The sequence below is a fragment of the Sebastes umbrosus genome, chromosome 3, assembly GCF_015220745.1.
Source record: "Sebastes umbrosus isolate fSebUmb1 chromosome 3, fSebUmb1.pri, whole genome shotgun sequence".
NCBI classification, from domain to species: domain Eukaryota; kingdom Metazoa; phylum Chordata; class Actinopteri; order Perciformes; family Sebastidae; genus Sebastes; species Sebastes umbrosus.
Genome location: NC_051271.1, coordinates 29,232,708 through 29,256,040, shown reverse-complemented (window position 1 = coordinate 29,256,040; position 23,333 = coordinate 29,232,708). Strand labels below are relative to the sequence as shown.

Below are 23,333 nucleotides of genomic sequence, written 5' to 3'. Positions count from 1 at the left end.
AGAGTGATATTGTGGTTTAACTGACGTGTGTCACCTCACTGTTTTGAGCGATGCTCGTGCAGGTATGTTTAGAGCGAGCAAGCGCAAGCCCGACGCTGACTTTCACGGCCACAGGTGTCGCTGTTAAGCAGCAATTCTGAAAGTTACAAATAATCCCTTTAAAGGGACTGTTTGTAACTTTTTACACGTAAAAATCTACGGGGGTGGGTGTCCCATGCGCGCTCGAATATGCAGGCTCGCGTGTGGCTGCGCTGTTCAGACAAGACTCCAACACAAACTACACGGAAGCACCAAAACCTCAAAGTTATATCTAGTGAAGCCCGTCTGTTAAACAGTGTTGGCCGCGGTCGGAGGACGTGGGGGAGACCGTAGCTTTGTATTCCAGGGCCGGAGTCTCTGCTGTACACTGCTCCGCTGCCTGCTTGCCTTCACTCACACACCGCGCCCGTTCTCGCTCCACCTCACGTTCATGCGTGCACACTACACACTGCAGAAGACTTCATAGCTCTGAGAATATCTAGTGAATGTACAGTGGACGTTTGTGCAGAAATAACTGCTGCAGCTCCTCCAAACCAACAGAGGTTTTCTGTGTCTTGTGAAGTGACGGGGCTCCGCAGCGAGAAACGTTATCGTCTCCGACTGGGTACCGGTGTCTCCCTGCGGCTGCGGTCGGAGACGATAACGTTTCTCTTCCTGCTTCAGCCCCGGAGGCTGAAGCAGGAAAAGCCAACACTAGGATCAGCATTGATTCATGGAGAGACCTTCGTCTGGTCAGCTAACATTACTGCCAAGCAGCTGAAATATAGAGTGATATTGTGGTTTTAGCTGACGTGTGTCGCCTCACTGTTTTGAGCGATGCTCGTTCATGTCTATGTAGAGCGAGCAAGCGCGAGCCCGACGCTAACTTTCGTTGACTTCACAACCACAGGTGTCGCTGTTAACAAGCATTTCTGAAAGTTACAAACAGTCCCTTTAAATGAATAGTTGGACATTTTGGGAAGGACTCTTATTTGCTTTCTTGGGAAGATTGGAACCACTTTCATGTCTGTAGGCTAAATATGAAGCTACCAGCAGCCGGTTTTAGCTTAGCTTAGCTTAGCATAAAGACTGGAAACAGGGACAAGGGTTGTTTTTACACTTCAGTTTTTGTATAGATTAAAAAAATAAACTTTAGTGGTGATGGTTGTTGGATGTTTGTTACCACTGGACAGAGCTAGGCTAGTTGTCCCAGTCTTTGTGCTAAGCTAAGCTGGTAGCTTCATATTTAGCCCACAGACATGAAAGTGGTTTGTGCTTTGTTAATAGTCTGTTTATTGTCAATACTGTATGTACTGCTCCTATTTTAATACTTCCTTCTATTTAAATGGTTCATATTTTGTTACACTTTGTTTAGCTCTTTTTTACTGTGTTAGCTGATGCATATTGTTTTTTGCACTATGCCCTTTGCTGCTGTATACTGCAAATTTCCCCACTGCGGGACTAATAAAGGAATATCTTATCTTATCTCTTATCTTAAGCTAAGCCAACCAGCTGCTGGCAGTAGCTTTATATTTAACATGCAAACATGAGTAGTGTCAAACTTCTCATCGAACTCTCTTCAGAAAAATTCACTTGAATGTGGGCCTGTTGTATTTCAATGTGGACTTTCACCAAATCACATTAAGCTTTCATATCAGTGAAATGTTTGGTTAAGTATTAGTCATGTTGGCAACAGTCAAACCGGGGGCTGACGCCCGTTATCAGCAGGAATGTTGATGTCTCAGGGTCAAAAAGTCCATTAAGGGTGGCTGCAGAGAGAGGGAACATTCTTCACTCGACTGGCGGACTCTATTCTGGAGCAGTGTTAGGTTTGACACACAAGCTGAGAGGAATGCCTAACGTCTTTGCTAAAGGTCTGAGACGCAGTATGGCATCAGACCTTACTGTGAAAGTTTTCAAACTGTGCCTGAGCTGTAGCGAGGCATAGGAACAGTTGAGAGGTAGAGAGTGGAACAAGACCAAACACACTTCAGGGGCTTTCAGGTCCTGCCAAGCATGAGACAGATGTGATTTTTCATCCATTTGCACGGCTGTGAGTTTGGCCCTCCTGTCAGTCCATTCTCACTATTGAAACGTAGTATCGTCTCCAACTGCATTTTAATAAGTAAGCATGTTGCTCTGAGTCGTAAGTGCAGGATGGCTGAAAGGTGGGAGTTTAACAGGTAGGGCTGGTTTGACGAACCACACCCTGCAAGATCCTGAAGACCAGGACGGACCTACTTTGGCCGGTCTTATAGTAGCTTATCATTCTGTATACAATACCTGCTATCATGAAAGAGTGAGTATATACAAAGAAGAGGTTTGATCCTGTTGCATTTTTCTGTAGTGACTGTATAAAAGTGACCACATCCACTTTTAAAGCTCCCCATGGTCTGGGTGGGTGTGTGCTGGAGCATATCCCAGCACGTACTAAGTGGAGAAACCCAAACCTTCATACAGCATGTGTTTAAAGAAATGCATTCTGTTGAAATCCCTATTAAGATACACAAAACCCAGAGAGTAAGTACCCAGTGAAAGAACTACTGATCAGAAGGCAGAGTGAGGCACATTTTCCCTACAAAGCTGCTACTGACTGTAAACACCTACTGTATGACGCTTATTTTCCAAATTCTGTAAGTTTGCGTGAATGCGCCCGAGAGGCTCACAATAAACTTTAACAAAAGTGCATTCATCACACCAGCCATAAAAAAAGCAGTAGTAATGATAAACTTGATGCTCTGTACTTTATAACCAATGTTAGCAAGGGGGAAAAGCTCAGCAACAAGGGAAATGTAAGTGAATAAACATTATCAGGGCAACTACAAATTAAATAAAAATAGTTAAGACAGAAATTAAATATACAATATGTACATATTGGCACTGAACAGTAAGCAGACAGCTTGACATTTAGTTCATTTTGGCCACAGACTGAACTGGGCAACTCCCTCTTCTTATAAAAGTTAATGCAATACTGCCACCAAGTGCTGGTTTCCTGTACATTTAAGAATGAGTGTGTCACATAGTCAACAAGAGAGACTAAATGTAATACCAGATTAGACTCATTTTCAAACCCATAGAAAAAGACATTTGCTGCAACTTGTTACAGCCAAAACCACACGGCCATTTATCATTTCTGAAATCAGCTCAGTATATGCAGGCGCTTTCCAAAATGAACACCATAAACCAGCAGATTCACTTTCTCAATACTTTGGGAATTCATAGCTATTTTGCTAATGTGTCAGTTTGATTTCAACTTTCAGTTATTAGTTCAGGAAAAAATCGTCAAAAGGGCTTTGGTTTTTCAGATACTCTTACCTGCGGTAGAACAAAACACGACTGTGATTTTTCATAATTTGTAGTGATGATGGTCGTAACGAAAATATTTTATACAGCAAAAGGTGATGGAATTGATCAATATATTGGCTCACCCTATAGGCGAAAAGGTGCAGAATAATATTAAATACAAAGTTAGGCGGCCAGGGACAGCGACACCTTTTTAAAAGAAAGTTACTTTTACTCAAGATAATATATGATGGTATGTTGACACAGTTCAGGCCATCATATAAGAAACTTTGTACAAAAACAATAAATGTGTGAGCAGTAAAGCGATAATGTGTAAAGTGAGGAGTAAAGTGCATTTTTTTTCATGTTAATATATAACAGAGTATGCAAAAATAAACTGTTTTTAGGCTTCTATACTTTTGGAGATATATCAAAAATAAAATTTGACCTCCATCAAGAGCTCAAGATTTTAGAAATACATCTCCTCTTACAATGTTTAAACTAGACAAATAGACCACGTTAATAGTTACTGTTACCACTTTTAAAGATCTTATACAGATTTAAAAATAATTTTTAGTTTAAGTTGTTCTCATTTCCATACCTTCCTTCTTTATGTAATTTGTTACAACTTATAAATAAGAATAATAATAAATAAATAAACAAACAAATAAACAAACAAATAAATAAATAAAAGTAAAATAAGATACAAACATTATTCCATCTTCCATATCGTTATTTATATCTCAGGCAAGAGACTGAATCTAAATGTAAGTGCTGTTGCATAAATATGTTCATGATGCATGATTGGTAATGATGTCATAAATTCATGCAATAAATAAATGATTAATCTGATGTTAAGTTAAAAAAATTAATATGATACGATTAAAATGATTTGTCTCATGCAGTACAGAATTGTGTAACAGGTAGAAGGGTTGTATTCAAGAGTACATAATTGTGTTTTACGTTCCGTCCCGGAACTAATGTTCTCAATTTGTTGAGGCACTATAAACAATCCAACGTGAGAGGGTGCATCTCTCTGTTCTCTACAAGAAGACAAGTGGGACATGGCAGGACAAACTCATCAGGTTTACAAGTAATCACTGCCTACAGCGACTATCTGTGCTGACTGTGTTATGATGTCAGGTTGTAGTCTGGGTGCACTAAACTTTCTAAAGAGGAAGTTCTGTAAATCAATCCTGTGTGATCATGTTCATGCTGTGAGTTATTTCTGTCCTGCTGGACTTTCCATATGACAATGCTGCCATCTAGAGGGCAGGAGTAGTAATGGACTGTCCCCAGCATTAAAACCTAGGCTACATACATTTACCAGTATGACATGGCTTTATTGACCAATAAACCTTCATGAGCTGCACATTAGACACGTTGTTTCATCTTCAAAACACCAAACTGGAGGAACATTGTTCTGGAGTTTTGAATGAGGCTCTTCTAGTGGTTTGCAATGGCCCAATGTCATTTTTATTTCGTGTTGTTTTCACTTTTTGGTTAGTTCTCACAAATATATTTAGTTATCTTTAGACCGTGTTAAATTAACACATATCTTTTGTATTCTGCAGTTTTTAGCAATATTTAGCGAATGCACTTTTTTCACCAATTTCCAAAAGAGGATGTTTTGATCTCCTTGTGACTAAGAAGAGGAAGAGCTCCAATCCATTGTTCCTGTTTAACAATGGATCTGCTATTCAGATTCCCAATAGAGTGCTCCAGGGATGACGTATTTTTGTAGGCCAACCAGGAAGTTAGCATCGCACTGATTTGCAGAAAACAGCTCTGTGGCAAACACAACTTTGTTCCGTAAAATAAGCTCCACAAAGGCTTCAAAAGTCACGAGTGGGGTATTTATTGATGTATTTTATGTTGTAGAACAAAACGTTAAAATCTCTTCAGCTTGTGTTAACCACAGAACTTATTACAGGCATCTAACTAAAAACCCATTCATAAAAAAAACCATTGACTTCTAGACGAGGGAACCTGAAGTGCTAAAATGCTAACTCATTCTGGGTTTTAGGACTCATTTCTGTATCTCTCTATATACAAAATGCAGAGTACATTACTGTGTTAGTTAGTTTCAGTGGCTCAGTAGAAACCTGGATCAGATCTTAAACAAGTATAGGAGATAAAATTGAGAGTGTACCTGCAGGTATATTTCTATATGAATCATAGAAGACGCATCAAAGCAAGTCATTTATTATCACTTTAATTTTATAGGGGAACCACAAGTACTTTAAAAGAAGGTTATACAGCGCTGTACATTTGGGAGCAGTACTGACAGACTTGATAGTCATATCTTCTCCCGTTAAATACTATTCATTTAAATGTTCTATATTCTTATAATGATACAGTGAAACAATAAAAGCTTGTGTAACTGGTCCTGCAGCTTTTCTGATATGTCGATATCATTTTTGTTGGGACTGTTATTTCCTTGTCATTTTTTTTTTTCCAAAAAAGGAAAATAAAAGTTATGATCAAAAACCATACGACAGGCAGAAACTGCCAGGCTGTAATCCTGTATGACTCCCAATTCACTCACACAATAGAGAGAAAGAGAGACAGAGAAAGGGAGGAGGAAAAAAAGGAGATACAATTTCATGTTCTGAAGGCTGGTCCGCGATGGGAATGGGCATCAGTTCATAGTGAGGTGCAGAGAAGCACAAGATATATTTTGCACTTTCTGCGACCTCGACTCTTACTCTGCCCGACCATCAACCCCTCTCGAAGGCTCACTTCCATAGCTGTGTGCTCAGAGTCTGGCCAGATCCAGTGGCGGCCCATCCACCCATAGCTGACGGAGGCTGACCGAAGGCCATCTGGCCGCCTGCACCGTTCAGAGTCATCCCTGACATCTGATGATTCACCTGAGGATGTTAGACAGATCTGTATTAACACTAGAGCATAACACCGTGGATTGAAACCTAGAATATTTATCTTGACCTCACCCTGTCCCCGAAATCAGTTCATGTCCTCTGTAGTCTGACTGAGATGTAAGGAGGTAAAAGCATGCTTCTAAAAAATTGCAGTCAAAGTTGAGCTCAAACCAAAGCTCCTCCTGCACCACCTCTTCACTAGACGTCACATTGTACTGGCTTGCTTTGGCATCTCCTTTCCCTTCTCTAGAGCTTAAGAATTGATTATTGCCGCTCTACAGAGCGTCCCACTGTTGTGATTGGTCAACCGAACCAAACTCTTTGGACTCAGTTCCAGCTAGTTTTGTTTCAGGGTGTGCCAAACTAGCCTTTATGCAAATGTGTTACTTGGTGACATCAGCACTTTATGGAAGAAAAGGCAGGACTTCAAGCAGGGCTTTTCAGGCAGTTCAGGAGCAGTGTTTCTGTCCCTTTGGCAGTGCATGCTGAAGTATATTTCCTCGTCGATAGCATGCATCGTCCTAACAATACGGCTATATTCCCCATCGAGACGTCTCTTTGTATGTAAGGGATGAACAGCCCATCTCCTCTGCAATCTGGCTGTTCAGACAGTACTTGCCAACTTTGGGACAGAGCTCCTGTTTCTGCTGCCATCTGGTGGCTACTCGATGCTCTGTCCACACCATAGACTGTATATGAGAAGAGGACGTAGTCACCGTGACATCACCCATCGGTTTTTGGACTACAATTTTGAAACCTCGGGTTCGGCATTTTGGCCGTCATCATATTTTTTTTTTTTTTTTTGCAACCACAAGTGACACAAGAGGGTGGAGCTAAGTACAACTGAACGCTGAATAAGACATTTTTAGGCGACCAAATTATTACAATTAACTTGCATGAACTAAAAACACAGTTTGAAAGGGTTAAAGTTAGAAGACAAAAACACAGTCAACTCCCTGACAGACCTGAATCAATCACAGGGTAGCCATGCCCTAAATCCTACCCTGCTTTATGGTCTATTTGACTCTAAATGGGACCATAATTTACTAAATGAACATCATGCTGTATTGAAGAAGACTTGAAACTAGAGATTGAGACCATAAACTCGTGTTTACAATGTTTACTGAGGTAATAAATCAAATCAAACTAATCACACTTGATGGACACACATGAACACAACCTAAAGCAAGATTTATTGTGAAGTTGCTTTTTAAATAACCTCCGATAACGCTGCAGTAATTAACATAGCTTGATGACTCTCCATACCTGACCCATGTTCCACTGAGCCTGCTGCCCAGGCTGGATGGCGTACATGCCCTGAGCAGGCACCATGCCTGCAGGCAACGCACCGCCCTGTGGTCCCATCATCCTCGGTGCCATGCCCATCACACCAGCGGCTGGCGCGTTCCCCATGAAACCATTAGGCATCGTCATCCCGACCATCATGCCCGGACTGGGCCCCATCATGGCTGCCCCGCTCTGAGCCATCATGGCACCCATGACGGTTGTAGGCGGCATGGCTGTGCCCATGCCAGGGAAGGCCTGATAACCACCAGTGGCCTGGACAGGAAACTGCATCTGGGAGGGGCCCATGAACATGCCAGCTGAGGGAGGAGGAAGACATGCAAAACAGAGGGAAGAATGTTATGCATACAAATATGTCTTTCAAGCCAGTGTTGTGAGGTGTAGGGTGTTTTCCAAAAGCAGTTAAATAAAAGGAGCCTGTTAATCAGGACGAGAAGTTATGAAACCTCTGTGGGACTGTGTTGGGACATACAAACAAGTATCTACATGCTCCTTATGGATTCAGTTCGCCACATCCACAGATCCCAGTATCACCTTGGTGAGGAAATGTGACTCTAGCCCAGGGGTTTTCACGTAAACAGGAGGTATAATGTTGCCATGGAGGCAGGAGCTATTAGCAGTTACTGTTTGCAGTGTACCCGTGGAGGTACAGACAATTATCACTGGATTACTTTTATACTGAAGAAAAGATTTAAAAATATGATGACTCTCGGGCAAGTTCTTAAGTTATAAGGAGCATCCTATTTCTATGATTTCTAGGCAGGTTTATGGACGGTTCACTATTTAACCTCAATACTTTCTTAAAACAGACTAGGGATGTCAATAATTAACCGTTTAACCGTTAACCGTCATTAAGCATTTTAACCGATTAACGCTATCGGTTAAAACGGTTAAAAGAAATGTTAATAATTAACTCAAAAGCTGAGCGGCTCAGAGGAGCGGCTCGTCTCTTTAAGGAGAAAAGCTGGTCCACCTTAACAGCTCACCGTAAGAGTCGGAGCCGGAGTTGCTGGATAAAGGAAGTTGGCTCCGGTCTCTCCATGGATGTACTAAAAGAACAGCTCCAGCTCGCTTGAGCGGAGCGTAGGAGTTGTAGTTTCGTAGCATTTATCCACCGACAAATAAACTGCTACACCTACGTTCACAGCTAGAACGCCACCCACAACCTCACACTCACACACAGTCTGTTGGAAACTCGCTAAAGTTACGTAGACTACGTGTGCGGTGGCGAGCACGAAGCACTGTTTGTTGTTGTAAGTTATGCCGGGGAAGACAAAGTATCGTTACGCCGGGCAGACATACAGCTGACAACCTGCTAAACTAAACCAAATGTGCGGTGGAGACTTTTACTGGGAAAGTGGCTGTATGTCCTCGACACTAAGTTAACGCTCCAGGACAGGTGATCTGGGGACTCCCGTCAACGAATATCAGTTGTCGGTTAACGGTTAATAATCGGTTAACAAGGGTCGGATATCAGATATCAAGAACATTTTTCTAAATGAGCATCCCTAGAACAGACCAAACGTGTCTGTAGGACAGAGTAAAGTAAAAAGCTAGCAAAAGCTGAAATCAAGTGTCTGGTCAGATTTGCAATCTCTCTTGCTCATTCTTTGATCATATAATTCCTGATAGAAGGCAAAGTTCTTGTTTGGCTGCTTATGTTTAGACATTATTTACCAGTGGAGAACTTTTACTTTACATTCTTTTAAACAAAAAAAGGGTTTCATAAAAAAACATCTACAATTCTCAAGGTATCGAGAAGAAAGATTAAAGGAACAGTGTATAACATTTCGGGTGATCTATCAGCAGAAATAGAATATGATATTCATATCTATGTTTTCATTGATGTGTAATCACCTGAAACTAAGAATTGTTGTGTTTTTCTTAGCTTAGAATGAGCCCTTCATATCTACATAGGGAGGAGGTCCTCTTCACGGAATACACCATGTTTCTACAGTAGCCCTGAACAGACAAACCAAACCCTGTCTTTAGAGAGAGCCTATAGCGTTTTTAAGGCCACCGTAGTTCTCTGACACACTTGGAAAGGGAGGGGTGAGCGGAGGGATATTCAGTTGGTTGCAATCTGCAACCTCACTGCTAGATGCCACTAAATCCTACACACTGCTTCTTTAAGAATGTTATTATGTCTTAATAATAACACATAACACATAACAATACAAGAAAAGGACTTAGGTGGTATTTCACATTATTTCTAAACGTTTGCTTCCTCACCAGTGGGGGCCTGTTGGGACATGCTGTTGGTTCCATACAGGGACAGGATGGAGTCCTTGGACAGGGGCTTCTTAGCCATGTCTTCGGTTTTAGTGGTGCTACTGCTGTCGCTGAACAAGTCCAAGTCTCCCTGCCCTGACCCTGAGACGGCTCCACCTCCCGCTGCTGCTGCAGCTTGTGTCGGTGTGCTGGCCGCGTTACTGGAGCTCACCTGAAAGGAAGAAAAGTTTTTGAAAACTTGCCGGTGAAAGTATGGAATAACATTTGAAACATAACCAGCTCAAGTTTTGTACAGTTTGAAAAAAGAAAATAGTGCTTGTACACCTGCTGGTCCTCGGTTCACTCCCTGGTTGCTGTCCTGACAGAACAGGCTTCGAATGAACCGACTAATTATCATCAACAAAGGTTCCATAATTAAATTCAATTACATTTAATTAAAGTGTACGACCTTGATTGCCGTGCTGGCATACAGCCTGTTGGTAGGTTGTTAGTAGCTGGTACAGCCATTGGGCTTGGTGGTAATTAAATTCCTTTGACCTAACAACTCATTTTACCAGCACTACCTGTGCCGTGGCACAGCAATTACACAATTATATCACGAGTATATATTTTATATTTTACACAAATTTTGTTTTATGGTTTTCATCTTTGGGTTTATGTTGGTCGGACACACCAAACACTAATCATGGATTTTTAAAGACCTTGATGATGGGCATTTATCACCATTTTTACATTGAATGACTAATCAAAATAATGACAAATGAATGAACTACTAATGTATTATATATATATATTTTAGGGCTGTCAACGTTAACATGATAATACACATAATTGCTTTGTGTTGTTAATTGATTTCCATTAACAAATGTATACATCCATTTGCATAAAGCAGCATATTTGCCCATTTATTTATATTATAAGAGCATTAAATACTTGACAAATCCTCCTTTATGGTACATTTTGAACAGATAAAAAATGTGTGATTAATTTGCGATTCATCATGGACAATCATGCGATTAATTGCGATTAAATATATGGCGCGATTGACAGTCCTAATGTTTTCATTGGTTGCAGCCCTATTCAAATGTTTAACCAAATGATTGCCTCATTAGCTGCATTCATGTTCTGTCTGGCCCTCTTTCACTGTCTCTCAGCATTGGTGTTGCTGTCTTGTGTGCTATTGATGCTGGTAGTTATCATTTCACTTTTTATTTTCTACTGCACACTTAATTGCAGTTGTACAACTAGACAACCATTAATGTCGATCCCTCCTGAGCAATATTCAGAAATTAGTACTAAATCAAGACCGGGGAATAGTTGCTGGATTTTACCTGAGAAAACTGAGCTGCGGATGAGGACGCGGGGAGGGGGTTGGATACCATAGGGCCGAATATATCCAGGTCATTGTTGTTCTGGCTTGTGCTCGTGCTACCATTGTTACTTGATGCCGCTGCCGGTACGTCTGTGAGAGAAAGGTGAAAAAAACTGGTTTTACAGGTGGAAATTAAGCTGAGAAAACAACACTGTGAGACTATTTTAACACAACGCAGCTTAACTCACTGACAACTTCTCAATGATATTCTACCTGAATTCACTAAAGAAGTTATGAAAGATCAGAAATAAAACCCTAATACAAATGGAATTGCTGTGAAAAGGTGTGTAAAACAAACAGAGCGTATGTTTGCTAATGTGTGTGTAATATGTGTTTGCCTTTGTATTTATTTAACTGCAATGCCCTCCCACAGCTGCAGAACTGCCCACACAGTAAGCATAATGGTTAGTGGTACAATAAAAAAATAATCAGCTTGCCCTCATTAGCTCGTTGGCCACAAAACTAAAATAACAGTTAACATGCCATCCAAATAATGCAATACCCTCCAAGCCTATCAGTGGCATAAATATGTCATCTTACTTTAAACTGTAAATGAATGGGCTGTAATGAAGTGATAACACATATATTCTTGGGTATTCAGTCACTAATGTCAGGGATCTCTCATTGAAAGAATAAATGGACAAGTACATTTAATAAACAAACAATAACCTATAGCTCTACCCCACCATTTGATCATGAGAAACAACACATTTGAATTGTAAGCACAACTGTCTGAATATGCAGAAATATCAACATAACTGCCACTTGTACACTGTTATACCTGTCCCATCTAACCAGTTCACTGCATAATATTTCAGCCCTTGTAATATTCAGCCCAAGGCTGATCCTCCACAGAAACAGGTTCCAAATCTAGATGTAAAAAACAAGAACTTACTAGTCACTTCTTGTAACTGAATCAGCAGCTTTAGCACTTCCCCTGACTAACTCACAAAAAAAACGCCTTGCAGTGGTTCCCTGGTACAACGGTTTTAATGTAGAGCAGCAGGAGAATTTTATAGTTTGCATTAAAAGCAACTTAAACAACCACCAGAGTACATTACAGTTCTGATACAGACAGCAATCGCAGATCAGCAACTGGTTAGTCTGCTCTCTGTCAGAGATGAGGGTAACAGGAATGTACAGTGACTTGTGTTACACAGGTGCTAGAAACCAACTAATAGGGGAACACAGTGAGCCTTTTCAAGATGACACTTTCTCTCAAGCCCACTGCTTGATTATTACGCATCGAGCGACCAAGTTTACAGCGAGGACGACACAAGCTTAAAGGACCAGTGTGTAACAATTTGGAGGATCTATTGGCAGAAATGGAATATACTATTAATTAGTATGATTTCTTTAGTGTATAATCAGCTGAAAATAACAATCGTTGTTTTTTTTGTTACCTTATAATGAGCTGTTTATATCTACAAAGGGGGCGTGTCCCATCTCCGCCATGTTTCTACAGTAGCCCAGAACGGACAAACCAAACACTGAACTTTTCCTGCTTGGGCCGGAGTCCATAACGTTACTCGCTCCCGTTGCCGCCCCTCTCTCTCTCTCTTGCTTCACCACTCACTTCCCACGTACACACACACACTCTAAGCACTCTACTCTAGAGAGGGCCATTCACTTTTTTGTGTTGGCCACTGCATCTCTCCAACACGCTTGGTATTCCGGAGAAGTTGCAATCTGCAACCTCACCGCTACATCCTACACATCCTACACATCCTACACACTGTTCCTTTAATATGGATACGGTTATGGTTTTGCCCTGCGCCATACATGAGAACAGAATGTCTCGGTTCAGTGCAGTTAACCCCTGCTGTGGCCTACGTGGCAAACCAAGCTAAACAGTTAGACTACATACAGACAGCTTTTATTTTAGCCTGTGTAGCTGAGGGTTACGTTGTGCCTATACTTTATGAAAGTAATAAATTAATAACTCGGAGGCTCAGTAGTCGGCACCAAGACGGCAACAGCACATCACCGCTTCAATCCTTCTGCTCCACCCTTCACAATAAAATCCCCCGAACACAAACACTGGAACACTGCTTACTAGAGAAAACTTAAAGCCCCCCTCCAGCCAGTTTTACTTCCTGGTTTTTGGTAAACATTCTTTCTCAAACAGAGAATGGGGATGTGGTCAATAGTCAGACGTAATTCATCACCATGAGGCTACATTTACAGCCATAACATGTCACAGCATCAGCATGCTATGCCTACCTAGCAAGAGTTACAGGCAATTCATCATGTATACAGTAAAATTAAATACAAACTAAATATCAGTAATCTAAAATTACACAGTAAGCCCATAAAAACTCCTGGCTCAATGTGTTTATGGTCCAATCATTTATTTGAACTGGCAATAAAAGGAAAACAATCACAAGCTGAAACCTTATTCAGCTCGATTCCATAAATATCTCAGTCAGCACATTCGTATGGCACATTTCAGATGATTTTTTTTTTTTAAGTAACACAAGAAGCGTAGAGATACTCACCAAGGCCTAGTAGGTTCACAGAGGGCTCTGAAGTCTTAGCGGGGCTGATTTTGGGAACTGGCCTGGACTCTTCACTCTTTTAAAAAAATGAAAGTAGTTAAAATAAACAAGATAAGTAGGGCAAACTCCATATGGGACAACGCATATGAAGCAATGCTGAGGAGCGTGTTTATACAACTCTATTCATGAAGCAATGCGTGTGAGACACTTACCTTGGTGTAGGATGACACCTTGCCCCCTCTGTCTGGCTCCCTCTCTTTTTTACCGTCTTTTGGCTGAAAAAACAAGAAACTCAAAATGAACAACGGGAAAAACTGATGCCAGCTTAAACCACGTCTTTTAAAAACGTGTCCTTAAGAGCTATACATTATAAGAAAACGGATACATACACTGCTCCCATTGGTCACATTCTTGCTGTAGTATTTCTTCTTCTCATATTTATCCCTGATGAAGAATTCCACAGCTCTTCGTACAGAGTTAAGAGAAAAAACGGCAACAAACTAGTACAAAATGAATAACTTCAGTATATACACAGTATGGCACGTTTAAGTGCTTTGAAGTGTGTCTGATGATAGTGAAGGATACTGGTCTGTTTGAGGTCTTCTGAAGCTTTCTGGTAGGTTGGCTTCATAAAGCTGCCTGGCATTGGTGTTACCCATATCCTGTATACTCTGAAACAAGGAAGGACAGACGGGTAAATAGAGAACAGAAGCTGTTCACATATGCACGCTGAAATATTTCAACTCCATTGAATTTACACATGACGATTAGTGTGCTCATCACGGAGAGTACTACTCAGCCTGTGAAAACATCATATTATGTCTTCTGTGGCTCTAGTGGAGCTTTCTGATGCCCGGGGTACAATTAGCGGCATGGAGTTTGTGACAGGTGGGCAGCTACTGTACAAGGCAGGATGCATGGAAGGCTGGATACAGGTGTGAAAGAGTCTCAAATATGGATTTATGTACCTTGGACGATGTCTCATGTGAGACATCCATATTTATTAAACTTTTTATTAAAAAGTGCCATGTCACATATATTGAAGCTTTCCAAAAAAGGGTTTTTCCAGTTGTAATTATGACTTGGATGTTCACGGAAGTAAACAGTAAGTTGAAAACTGGTAATTATGGTAACCAAATTAAATGAATGCAGCATACTGACAGACCCTATCAATGTGCATCATGGGAAGTGTAGGATCCAGTATGTTTAAAGCCTAACCCAAACTAAGGACTAAATGTTAGGCCCTCTGTCTAAATTTTGACCATTCTGTTGTCAGACTGTCCCTTGCAAGTCTGCCAAGTTTGTTGGGGTGCAGTGCCAAATTATAGAGTACCCCTTTATAATGGAAATGTACAGTATTGTGACAGGTCTGAGGAACTGAAATGGAAAGGCTGGCTGTCAACAGAGGACAGATATGGCAAAGTAAAAGGACGCTGAAATCAATCTCCTTATGTCCCCATACACGAAGATTTCGCAATAATGTTTCACCAAAATGGCGGTGGGGGTTTGGTGCCTTGCTCAAGGGCACCACGGCAGTGCCCAAGAGGCAAACTTGCATCTCTCCAGTGACAAGTTCACACTCAGTCGATGCGGGGATTGAACCGGCGACCCTCCGGTTCCCAAGCCAAGTCCATATGGACTGAGCTACTGCCACCCCCAATTTCAGGTGATAAAAGACATCTCTTTCTGTAATTGTACCAAAGTACATAGAGAACAAAACAATACCTGGATTTGTTCTGAGGTCCATTGGTCCAGGTTGACTGATTTGACCCTCGATATGTGTACTCCCAGGTTCCTGTGGATGCCAGCACACCGGATGCACATAAATACTCCCAGATTCCAGGATGCCCATCTTGGACCTGATAAAGCAAAAAAAACAAACAAAAAAAAACAAGATCGATTACAATATGGAGAGGTGTCTGAAGAAAAACATAAACATGCAATTGTGACTGTCTCTCTCTCACACACACACACACACACACACACACACACACACACTATGAAAAAATTTAATTTCCCCTCGGGGATTAATAAAAGTGCCTTTCTTCTTTCTTTCTTTCTTTCTTTCTTTCTTCTTCTGAAGACAGTTTACGCCCTTTTGGTGAGACATTATTGCGAAATCTTTGTTGTATAGGACATAAGGAGATTAATTTCAGCGTCCTTTTACTTGGGCATATCTGTCCTCTATTAACAGCCAACACCTGTGACAATACTGTACATTTCCATTATAAAGGGCGGTACTCTATAATTTAGCACTGCACCCCAACAAACTTGGCAGACTTGCAAGGGACAGTTTGACAACAGAATGGTCAAATTCTGCGCAGCAGAGGGTGAGAGATCCTAAAATTTAGTCCTTAGTTTGGTTTAGGCTTCAAACATACTGGATCCTACACTTCCTTTCCATGATGCAAATTGATACGGCTGTCAGTATGCTGCATTCATGTCATTTGGTTACAATAATTACCAGTTTTCAACTTACTGTTTACTTCCGTGAACATCCAAGTAATAATATGCTTATATTGTATATTGGTAGAATTTCAATTTGTTTTATTCCTATTTTATTCTAACGTTTTTATCTATTCTTTTGTTATTATACTGCTTATTTGCACCAATAAGCAGATAAATGACTTTAAAGTGCCAGAAGCAAAGCTGTGCATTCTTCACCAATGACCTAACATGAGTGAGGTAAGAAGAGCCAGGTTCCAATATGTGCACTATCTGTTGATATCATGTTTACAGCTTGTATTGTATATTGGTAGAATTTCAATTTTTGTATTCTTATCTTATTCTAACATTTGTATCCAGTATTTTGTTATTATACTGTTTACTTGCACCAACAAAACCAAAGCAAATGCTTAGTGTAAACCTCTTACACCTGGTAATAAACACCATTCTGAAGATCTTGCAGTGACTTTAAAGTGCCAGAAGAAGCAAAGCTGTTCATTCTTCACCAATGACCTAACAAGAGTGAGGTAAGAAGAGCCAGGTTCCTGTGTGTGGAGGAGCTGCCAGACTCGCTGCAGGCGTCGGTGAGAGGCACTGTGAGGGAGCTTATGTAGATTTAGAGAAGTTAGCTCGCTAGTTAGCCACTTTAGTTTAGCTTGAGAGGAAGATGTGTCAGCTGACTAGCCTGAGTTAGCTCAGCCGAGCTAACCAACGCAGATGCTACAGTGTTAGTCAGCGTTAGCGGCGGACTCTGAGTGGAAGTGTTAACAAACTGAGAGTATGTTTAGTGTGAAAGTGTCACCTTTCGCCTCGCAGTCGGCGCAGTACTTGTTGTCTTCCTCCCTGAGCATCTTGGACAGGATGGCCTGGTGCTGCTCGTTCAGTTTGAGGGCCTTCTCTCTCTCCGAGCGGGTCGCCATGGTCACGGCTTTAGTCGGACTTTACTGAGTACAAAACAACTCTACTTTAATCAGTCGTCAATAGGAATAAGTCTCTGATAAAAAGACCATATCAGAGCGATGAACGGCTCCTGAGTGGGATCTGAAAACACCCGGAACCGGAATCCCCTCCTCTCTTCCTCTCCGCCCACACACAGGAACAGCAGCGCGAGTGCTGACGCGGCGGACGCACCGGATTGGACGACAAGCTCTGACGTCAACTGACGCACGTTTCTTGTGAATTACCGTAAAGTTACATTTTCATAAAAAAAAGAGAAGAGAAAAATGGCATTAACAGTTTTGTATGTATATTTTGTTATTGTACTTGTATTTTCTAAAAAAAAAAAAAAAAAAAAATGATGAGAATTTATGCAGAATTTTTATTTTTTTTTGTATCTTTATATAGATGTATTTTTTTGTACATAATGTTAATGTACTTATATTTTCTAAAATAAAATAAAAAAATCGTAAAAAATTGTCAAAAAAAAGTTTTATACAAGAAAATATAAACAAACAACAGTATACCATTGGGGTATGTATTTTTTTTATTATTTGTTTTTACTTTATAAATGTACCCCTGACATGAGCAGTTTTTGTATGTACATACTGTTAATGTACTATAATAAATGTCAATAAAATAAAATACAATAAGAAATTAATTGCAACTTATTATGTTTAATAAATGTATTATGGGCCGATGAGAATTTATTCAGAATATGTATTTCTTTAGTAATTTTTTTGTATCTTTATATAGATGTATTTTTTTGTACATACTGTTAATGTACTTATATTTTCTAAAATAAAATAAAAAAATTGTCAAAAAAAAGTTTTACACAAGAAAATATACAAACAACAGTATACCATTGGGGTATGTATTTTTTATTATTTGTTTTTACTTTATAAATGTACCCCTGACATGAGCAGTTTTTGTATGTACATACTGTTAATATACTATAATAAATGTAAATAAAATAAAAAATAAAAATTCTAGAAAATCCCCCACAATAAGAAATTAATTGCAACTTATTATGTTTAATAAATGTATTATGGGCCGATGAGAATTTATTCAGAATTTGTATTTCTTTAGTAATTTTTTGTATCTTTATATAGACTGATCACTGACATGATCAGTTTTTGTATGTACATACTGTTATTGTACTTATATTTTCTAAAAGAATTTAAACCCACAATAAGAAACATTAAGAATAAGAAGGCAATTAATTGCAACTAATGTTTGATACATTTACTATGGGCTGTTATTCAGAATTTGTATTTCTTTAGTAATTTTTTTGTATCCTTATATAGATGTATTTTTTTGTACATACTGTTAATGTACTTATATTTTCTAAAATACATAAATTAAAAAATTAAAAAGAATCCCCCACAATAAGAAACATTAAGAACAAGGCAATTAATTGCAAATAATTATGTTTGATAAATGTATTATGGGCTGATGAGAATTTATTCAGAATTTGTATTTCTTTAGTATTTTTTTTGTATATTTATATAGATGTATTTTTTGTACATACTATTAATTATATTTTCTAAAATAAAATACAAAATCGTAAAAAATATTTCCCAAGTTTTATACAAGAAAATATATACAAACAACAGTATACCATTGGGATATCTGAAGGCTTCAGAAAGTTGCCTTTTAAGCAATCTGAACAACTTTAAATGAAACTGAACTTAAAGACATACATACAAACATTGCTCATAGCTGATTAAACCTTGCCATTGAAAAAAGCTATGGAAATAGGGTAAAAGAAATACATGGAATTGAGACTTAAATTTAGGTGTTCTCAGATATTTTAAAGGACCCATGGTTACTCTGTACATACAAAACAGTTCTTAAAAAAACACTTATGTGAAGCCTAATTGGGCAAAATGGTAATTTTAAAATGCACACTTCAGTACATCACTACCCATAAAGCTTTCCCAACAGCTATTCTTCATATCAGCTTACATAAATATACATAATGATAGCACTATACAAGCAGACTCAAATTAGAAACACTAGCAGATACAGTAAGTGGTGCTTGAGATGCCTAATGCACCGCTGCTTTAAAAAAAGGTTTCCAGTCGGATCTTGAAGTTATTCTCTTGATGCCTCACTGCAATGCCATAGCGGAGCAGCATCTCTATGTACGGTGGCCAGAATGTGTTGTCCATCGTCACATAGGGGTCATGTGGTGTATTCAGGGCCTTGTTCATGAGCAGCTTTGGGAGTATAAAAGACAGATAAGTAATGGTGCAAAGTGATACAACTTATAGTAAGCAGGCTGGCATTTACAAAGAGACAGTTCAATAGATTTTAGTTTGTATTTCTGTCTCTATTTGAAAATGCACACTGGAAAGAGATGCTAGGAGAGAGAGAGGACATGACAAAAGTGCCTCCCCACACTTAAATACTGGATGTTTTTGTGCACAATGTGCCATAGTCAACAGAATATTATAACGAAAAGCTTGAGAATGAAACAGTGACAGCGATGTAGGCCATATAACAACCTGACTTATACATGTGCAGCACTGACAGTTGGCAGATTGACTGCAGTGGACCTTGACAACTTTACCATCAAGCATCTCTGGCTCTCCAATTCAAGGGGACGATATAACTATTCACCGTCATCAAAACACAATTCGTTTTAGTATAGTCTTGGTTTTTATAAATGTCATTGCAGCAATAATCAAAACCAAACACCTGTATTAGCTCCTTCTCCATCATATACACATGGACTACTGGACATAGTTTCTGCATCCCAGTAGAAGTTTCTCACAGCAGACCTTTTGACTCATAGCAGAATAAGCACAAATGTAAATAATACAATTTACGACGGCTCTGTTACCAGTGAGCCAGCTTGCACAATACTGAGGGCTCTGGAACTGCCAGACATAAAATATGTATGCAGCGGTTATTAATTATGTCAAAATGTCTGCTATGAAAAAAAGAAGCTGCATCCTTCAAAGGACATGTTCTGTGAAGTCCAGGCGTGTTTAAACACTATTTAAAGATATTAATCTTATTTAAAGCTGGACTAGGCAGCGCTGATCAAATATAAATAAATATACTGTTACTGTAATGACTATTTCTCTCCTCAAATGTTTTTAGATTCATCTTGTAGTGTACTGTTTAGATGTAAAATGAGAAAGTTTGTGACCCGGCAGCAATGTTGAGATCTGTTGAGGAAATACCAAGCACCGCCCACCAGCCGGAGCACATTTTCTAATTTTACCGCTAAACAGTACATATATATGACACATATAATGTGTATATACATATACATAAAAAGTATACACACAATATAGTATATTTTGACCACCACAACACCAATGCAAATTCCAAAACTTACTTAATAACTCTGTATTGTGATTTCTGATATTGACTGCTTTAACTTAGAGCAAGGGAAATGAAGTGGATATCAAAGCTGGTGCATGAAAACCCACCTCAAGAATTTCACTAAGTGAAATCAAGTCTTCATCTAAGTCCTGGGTTATGTTCTGAAAATGAAAACAAAAGATGGTTATCTGCACCGGAGTAGTGACAGCACAGGATTTGCATGTAAACAGGCTGCAAAAGAATGGACGATCATCAAACACCTAACAGGCCACTGCACCTTCTTCTTCTTGTTTGTACTGGATTCATTCTTAGGAGGAGGGACGTGCTTCTCCAATATGTCCCCCAGAGACTCCATCAACCTTTCATGGTAGTCCTTCATTTTCTGGATTTTCGCCTTGGTGTCTTGCAATACACTGTGGAACACACACAGAACTGCATTATTTTTCCTCTTTCCATTATTCTGCTACACTTTACATTATGTGTCAGTGCTTACGTGCTTTGAATTGTGCTTATGTGCTTGTGTATGTTTTCTTTAATGCCATCGACCTGCCAGAGATGCAGATGAAAATTAGACTTTGTGGCTAAATCTGGCAAATTTACATGACTAATGTAACATTACGTTAATGTGCGTTGTCCTTGAACTCCTCTGGTTCAGTGTGACTTTGCCATGACACTCACCTTTGCTCTGATAATTTCCCCTTTTCCGTTTGAAGCCGTTCGACGTGGTCTTTGGCAGCTATCAGCGCCTGCTTCTTCTCCTCCAACCACTTCTGTTCACTTTAAATAACATAAACTTTCAGAACAATACACATAGCAAAACAAATGAAAAGTATATTTCATTCACTTTTCAAAGCATTTACGTGCTCCGAGTAAAGACAGTCAGTCAGCACTGTAACGAAAAGGTTTACGCACAGTTCTTTAGTGTCTCTCAGTTTGTCTCTCTTTGCTTCGTGGCAAGAGACAACCATCTCAAGTTCAGAGCACAGCTTGAGCATCTGTGGAAAACAAAGTGGGAAAATGGATTACCTAACTGGAGCGATGCATTTAAATGAGGAATTTCAATAAGACACATTCTTCAATGTTACATTTCACACACATACTGTACTGTACCTCCTCTTTTCCAGCTTGAAGTAAAACTTCTGAATTTGATGCCAGCACTGAACGGAGCAAAAATAAAGAAAGAAATAAATGTGTTTCTAAAAAATGCATAATGGCAAACATTAGATACAGCAGGTATAACAACTTCAATTTGATTTGAAAGCCTGGAATCACAATTTGATAAAGTCACAAAGTCTGAAGTACAATCTTGATTAAACAGTAATCTTTGTTGAACCGATTTCACACAAAGCTAAATAGTTTCTTTTTGAAATGTGGAATGACATTAAACTGTAAATGTGGCATAAAACTGTGGTTCTAATTTGTGATATTCATACTTCAGTTGTAAATACTTATATTACATTATGGTTACAGCGTCTATCACAGTGTGAATGGAGGACTTACGTTCCGGCTCCACTGTCAGCCACTGCTTCAGTTCAGCTTCTGTTGCCATCAGTCGATTTACTGCCTGTGGGAGATGAACATTCACTAAGGCTGGACCCGAATATTTGACTATTCGGTTTTCAATTTTGGTATTCAGATATTTTTATTTTTTTTAAAGGAACAGTGAGTAGGATCTGGCAGTATCTAGTGGTGAGGTGAGAAGATTGCAACCAACTGAAGCCTCTCCCGTGTGCCAAACGTGTTGGAGAGCTACAGTGGCCGACGAAAAAAACGCGAATGGCCCTCTCTAGAGCCATTTGGAGCAGAGCCAGTGCGTAGAGAGTGGGTGTGTACTTGGGAAGTGAGTGGTGAAGCAAAAGAGAGAGATAGCGGCGGCGACAGGAGCGAGTGACGTTATCGACTCCGGCCCAAGCAGGAAAAGTTAACAGTGTTTGGTTTGTCCGTCCTGGGCTACTGTAGATACATGGTGGTGCAACATGGCGGAGTCCACGGAGAGGACCCGCTCCCTATGTAGATATAAACGGCTCATTCTAAGGTAACGAAAACACAACGATTCTTATTATCAGGTGATTATACACTAATGAAAACATACTTATTAATATTATATTCCATTTCTGCCAATAGATCCCTCTAATTGTTATACAAAATTAAAAACACCAAACCTTTTGGAAAACGCTTCTTATTCAATAACAAATTACAATACAAACAACAATACTGTAGAATAACAGAATCCTTAAAAATGCCTTTAATTAAACGGAAAGACACGTGTTATACAGCGATGTCGTTCATCTCAGTGGAGGACGAAGAAATGTCTGGCTGGGTCCTTCCCGGGTCATGTCATGGAGACAAGCTAAGAGCCCTCGTAGCCGTTGCTTATGTCGCAACCCATGCTGGGCTCAGGCCAAAAGGGCTGAGTGAAGGCCTCCGCAGGCTGCATTACGAACTGGCTTGCAGCTGGGCACTGACGGAGAGAAGCGCTGCATAATGCAAGCAGTGATTAATTTGCGATTAATCATGATTAACTATTTTAATCAAATTGACAGCACTACTCATTCTGCTTGTCTCTGTAAACACCTGTGATGTACACTATGCTTATATTAAAGGGCTGTGTGAATATGAAATTTTGAAGATAATGTTAGTGATTTACATCTTTGGAAGCGAAAAAAAGTGTTGTCTTGGCCAAATGATTCAAACATTTTTGTTCAAATGCCATAGTGTAACCATAATACCCCCAAAACAGAAAAAAATAACTTTTGAAACACCCACTTCACCACTTGTTTTGTATCAGTAACATTGGGAATATAAACTGGGAAAAAAAAGTTTGGAAACTTGTGTTTGGTGGATTATTTCTCTGTTGTTACCATGCTAATTGGCATTGTATTTTACATTGTTGGAAAGCCTGTTTAATTACCTACACAATGATGTCCAACTTGTAAGGATCATGCATTTGTGGGATGAGCAGCACAGCTGATTATGTGGGTAGCGCCCAAGAAAAATTTCCCCAAATGCTCTGCCAACGGTAAA

General features: G+C 39.6%; 2 protein-coding genes across 2 annotated transcripts in view; both read right to left on the bottom strand.

The window, feature by feature from the left end:
* Positions 1 to 5,495: 5,495 nt before the first annotated feature.
* Positions 5,496 to 17,170, bottom strand: LOC119484177 (stromal membrane-associated protein 1-like). Its single transcript, XM_037762779.1, has 10 exons — positions 16,837 to 17,170; positions 15,315 to 15,448; positions 14,175 to 14,260; positions 13,979 to 14,054; positions 13,802 to 13,864; positions 13,590 to 13,665; positions 11,051 to 11,181; positions 9,720 to 9,930; positions 7,449 to 7,786; positions 5,496 to 6,173 (listed from the first exon to the last, which is right to left on the bottom strand). The coding sequence occupies exons 1-10, from the start codon at positions 16,952 to 16,954 to the stop codon at positions 6,039 to 6,041; spliced, it is 1,368 nt and encodes a 455-aa protein (XP_037618707.1). The 5' UTR covers positions 16,955 to 17,170; the 3' UTR covers positions 5,496 to 6,038.
* A 1,245-nt stretch (positions 17,171 to 18,415) lies between these two features.
* cenpk (centromere protein K) overlaps positions 18,416 to 23,333 on the bottom strand; it is a 10,077-nt gene continuing 5,159 nt past the window's right edge. The window contains exons 4-10 of the mRNA XM_037762908.1: positions 21,810 to 21,873; positions 21,420 to 21,466; positions 21,222 to 21,304; positions 20,988 to 21,086; positions 20,587 to 20,722; positions 20,417 to 20,470; positions 18,416 to 19,192 (exon numbers count right to left, since the gene is read on the bottom strand). Coding sequence (XP_037618836.1) covers positions 19,037 to 19,192; positions 20,417 to 20,470; positions 20,587 to 20,722; positions 20,988 to 21,086; positions 21,222 to 21,304; positions 21,420 to 21,466; positions 21,810 to 21,873 — 639 coding nt within the window. The 3' untranslated portion in view covers positions 18,416 to 19,036. The remainder of the gene's footprint in view (positions 19,193 to 20,416; positions 20,471 to 20,586; positions 20,723 to 20,987; positions 21,087 to 21,221; positions 21,305 to 21,419; positions 21,467 to 21,809; positions 21,874 to 23,333) is intronic.

What these genes read in the sequence shown, in the direction of transcription:
- LOC119484177 (XM_037762779.1), bottom strand. Translation starts at nt 16,954, where the DNA reads ATGGCGACCCGCTCGGAGAGAGAGAAGGCCCTCAAACTGAACGAGCAG. An exon ending in GGACCTCAGAACAAATCCAG is followed by an intron (nt 14,261 to 15,314) that starts GTATTGTTTTGT and finishes TCCTTGTTTCAG; the next exon opens with AGTATACAGGATATGGGTAA. An exon ending in AGGTGTCATCCTACACCAAG is followed by an intron (nt 13,666 to 13,801) that starts GTAAGTGTCTCA and finishes TTTTTTTAAAAG; the next exon opens with AGTGAAGAGTCCAGGCCAGT.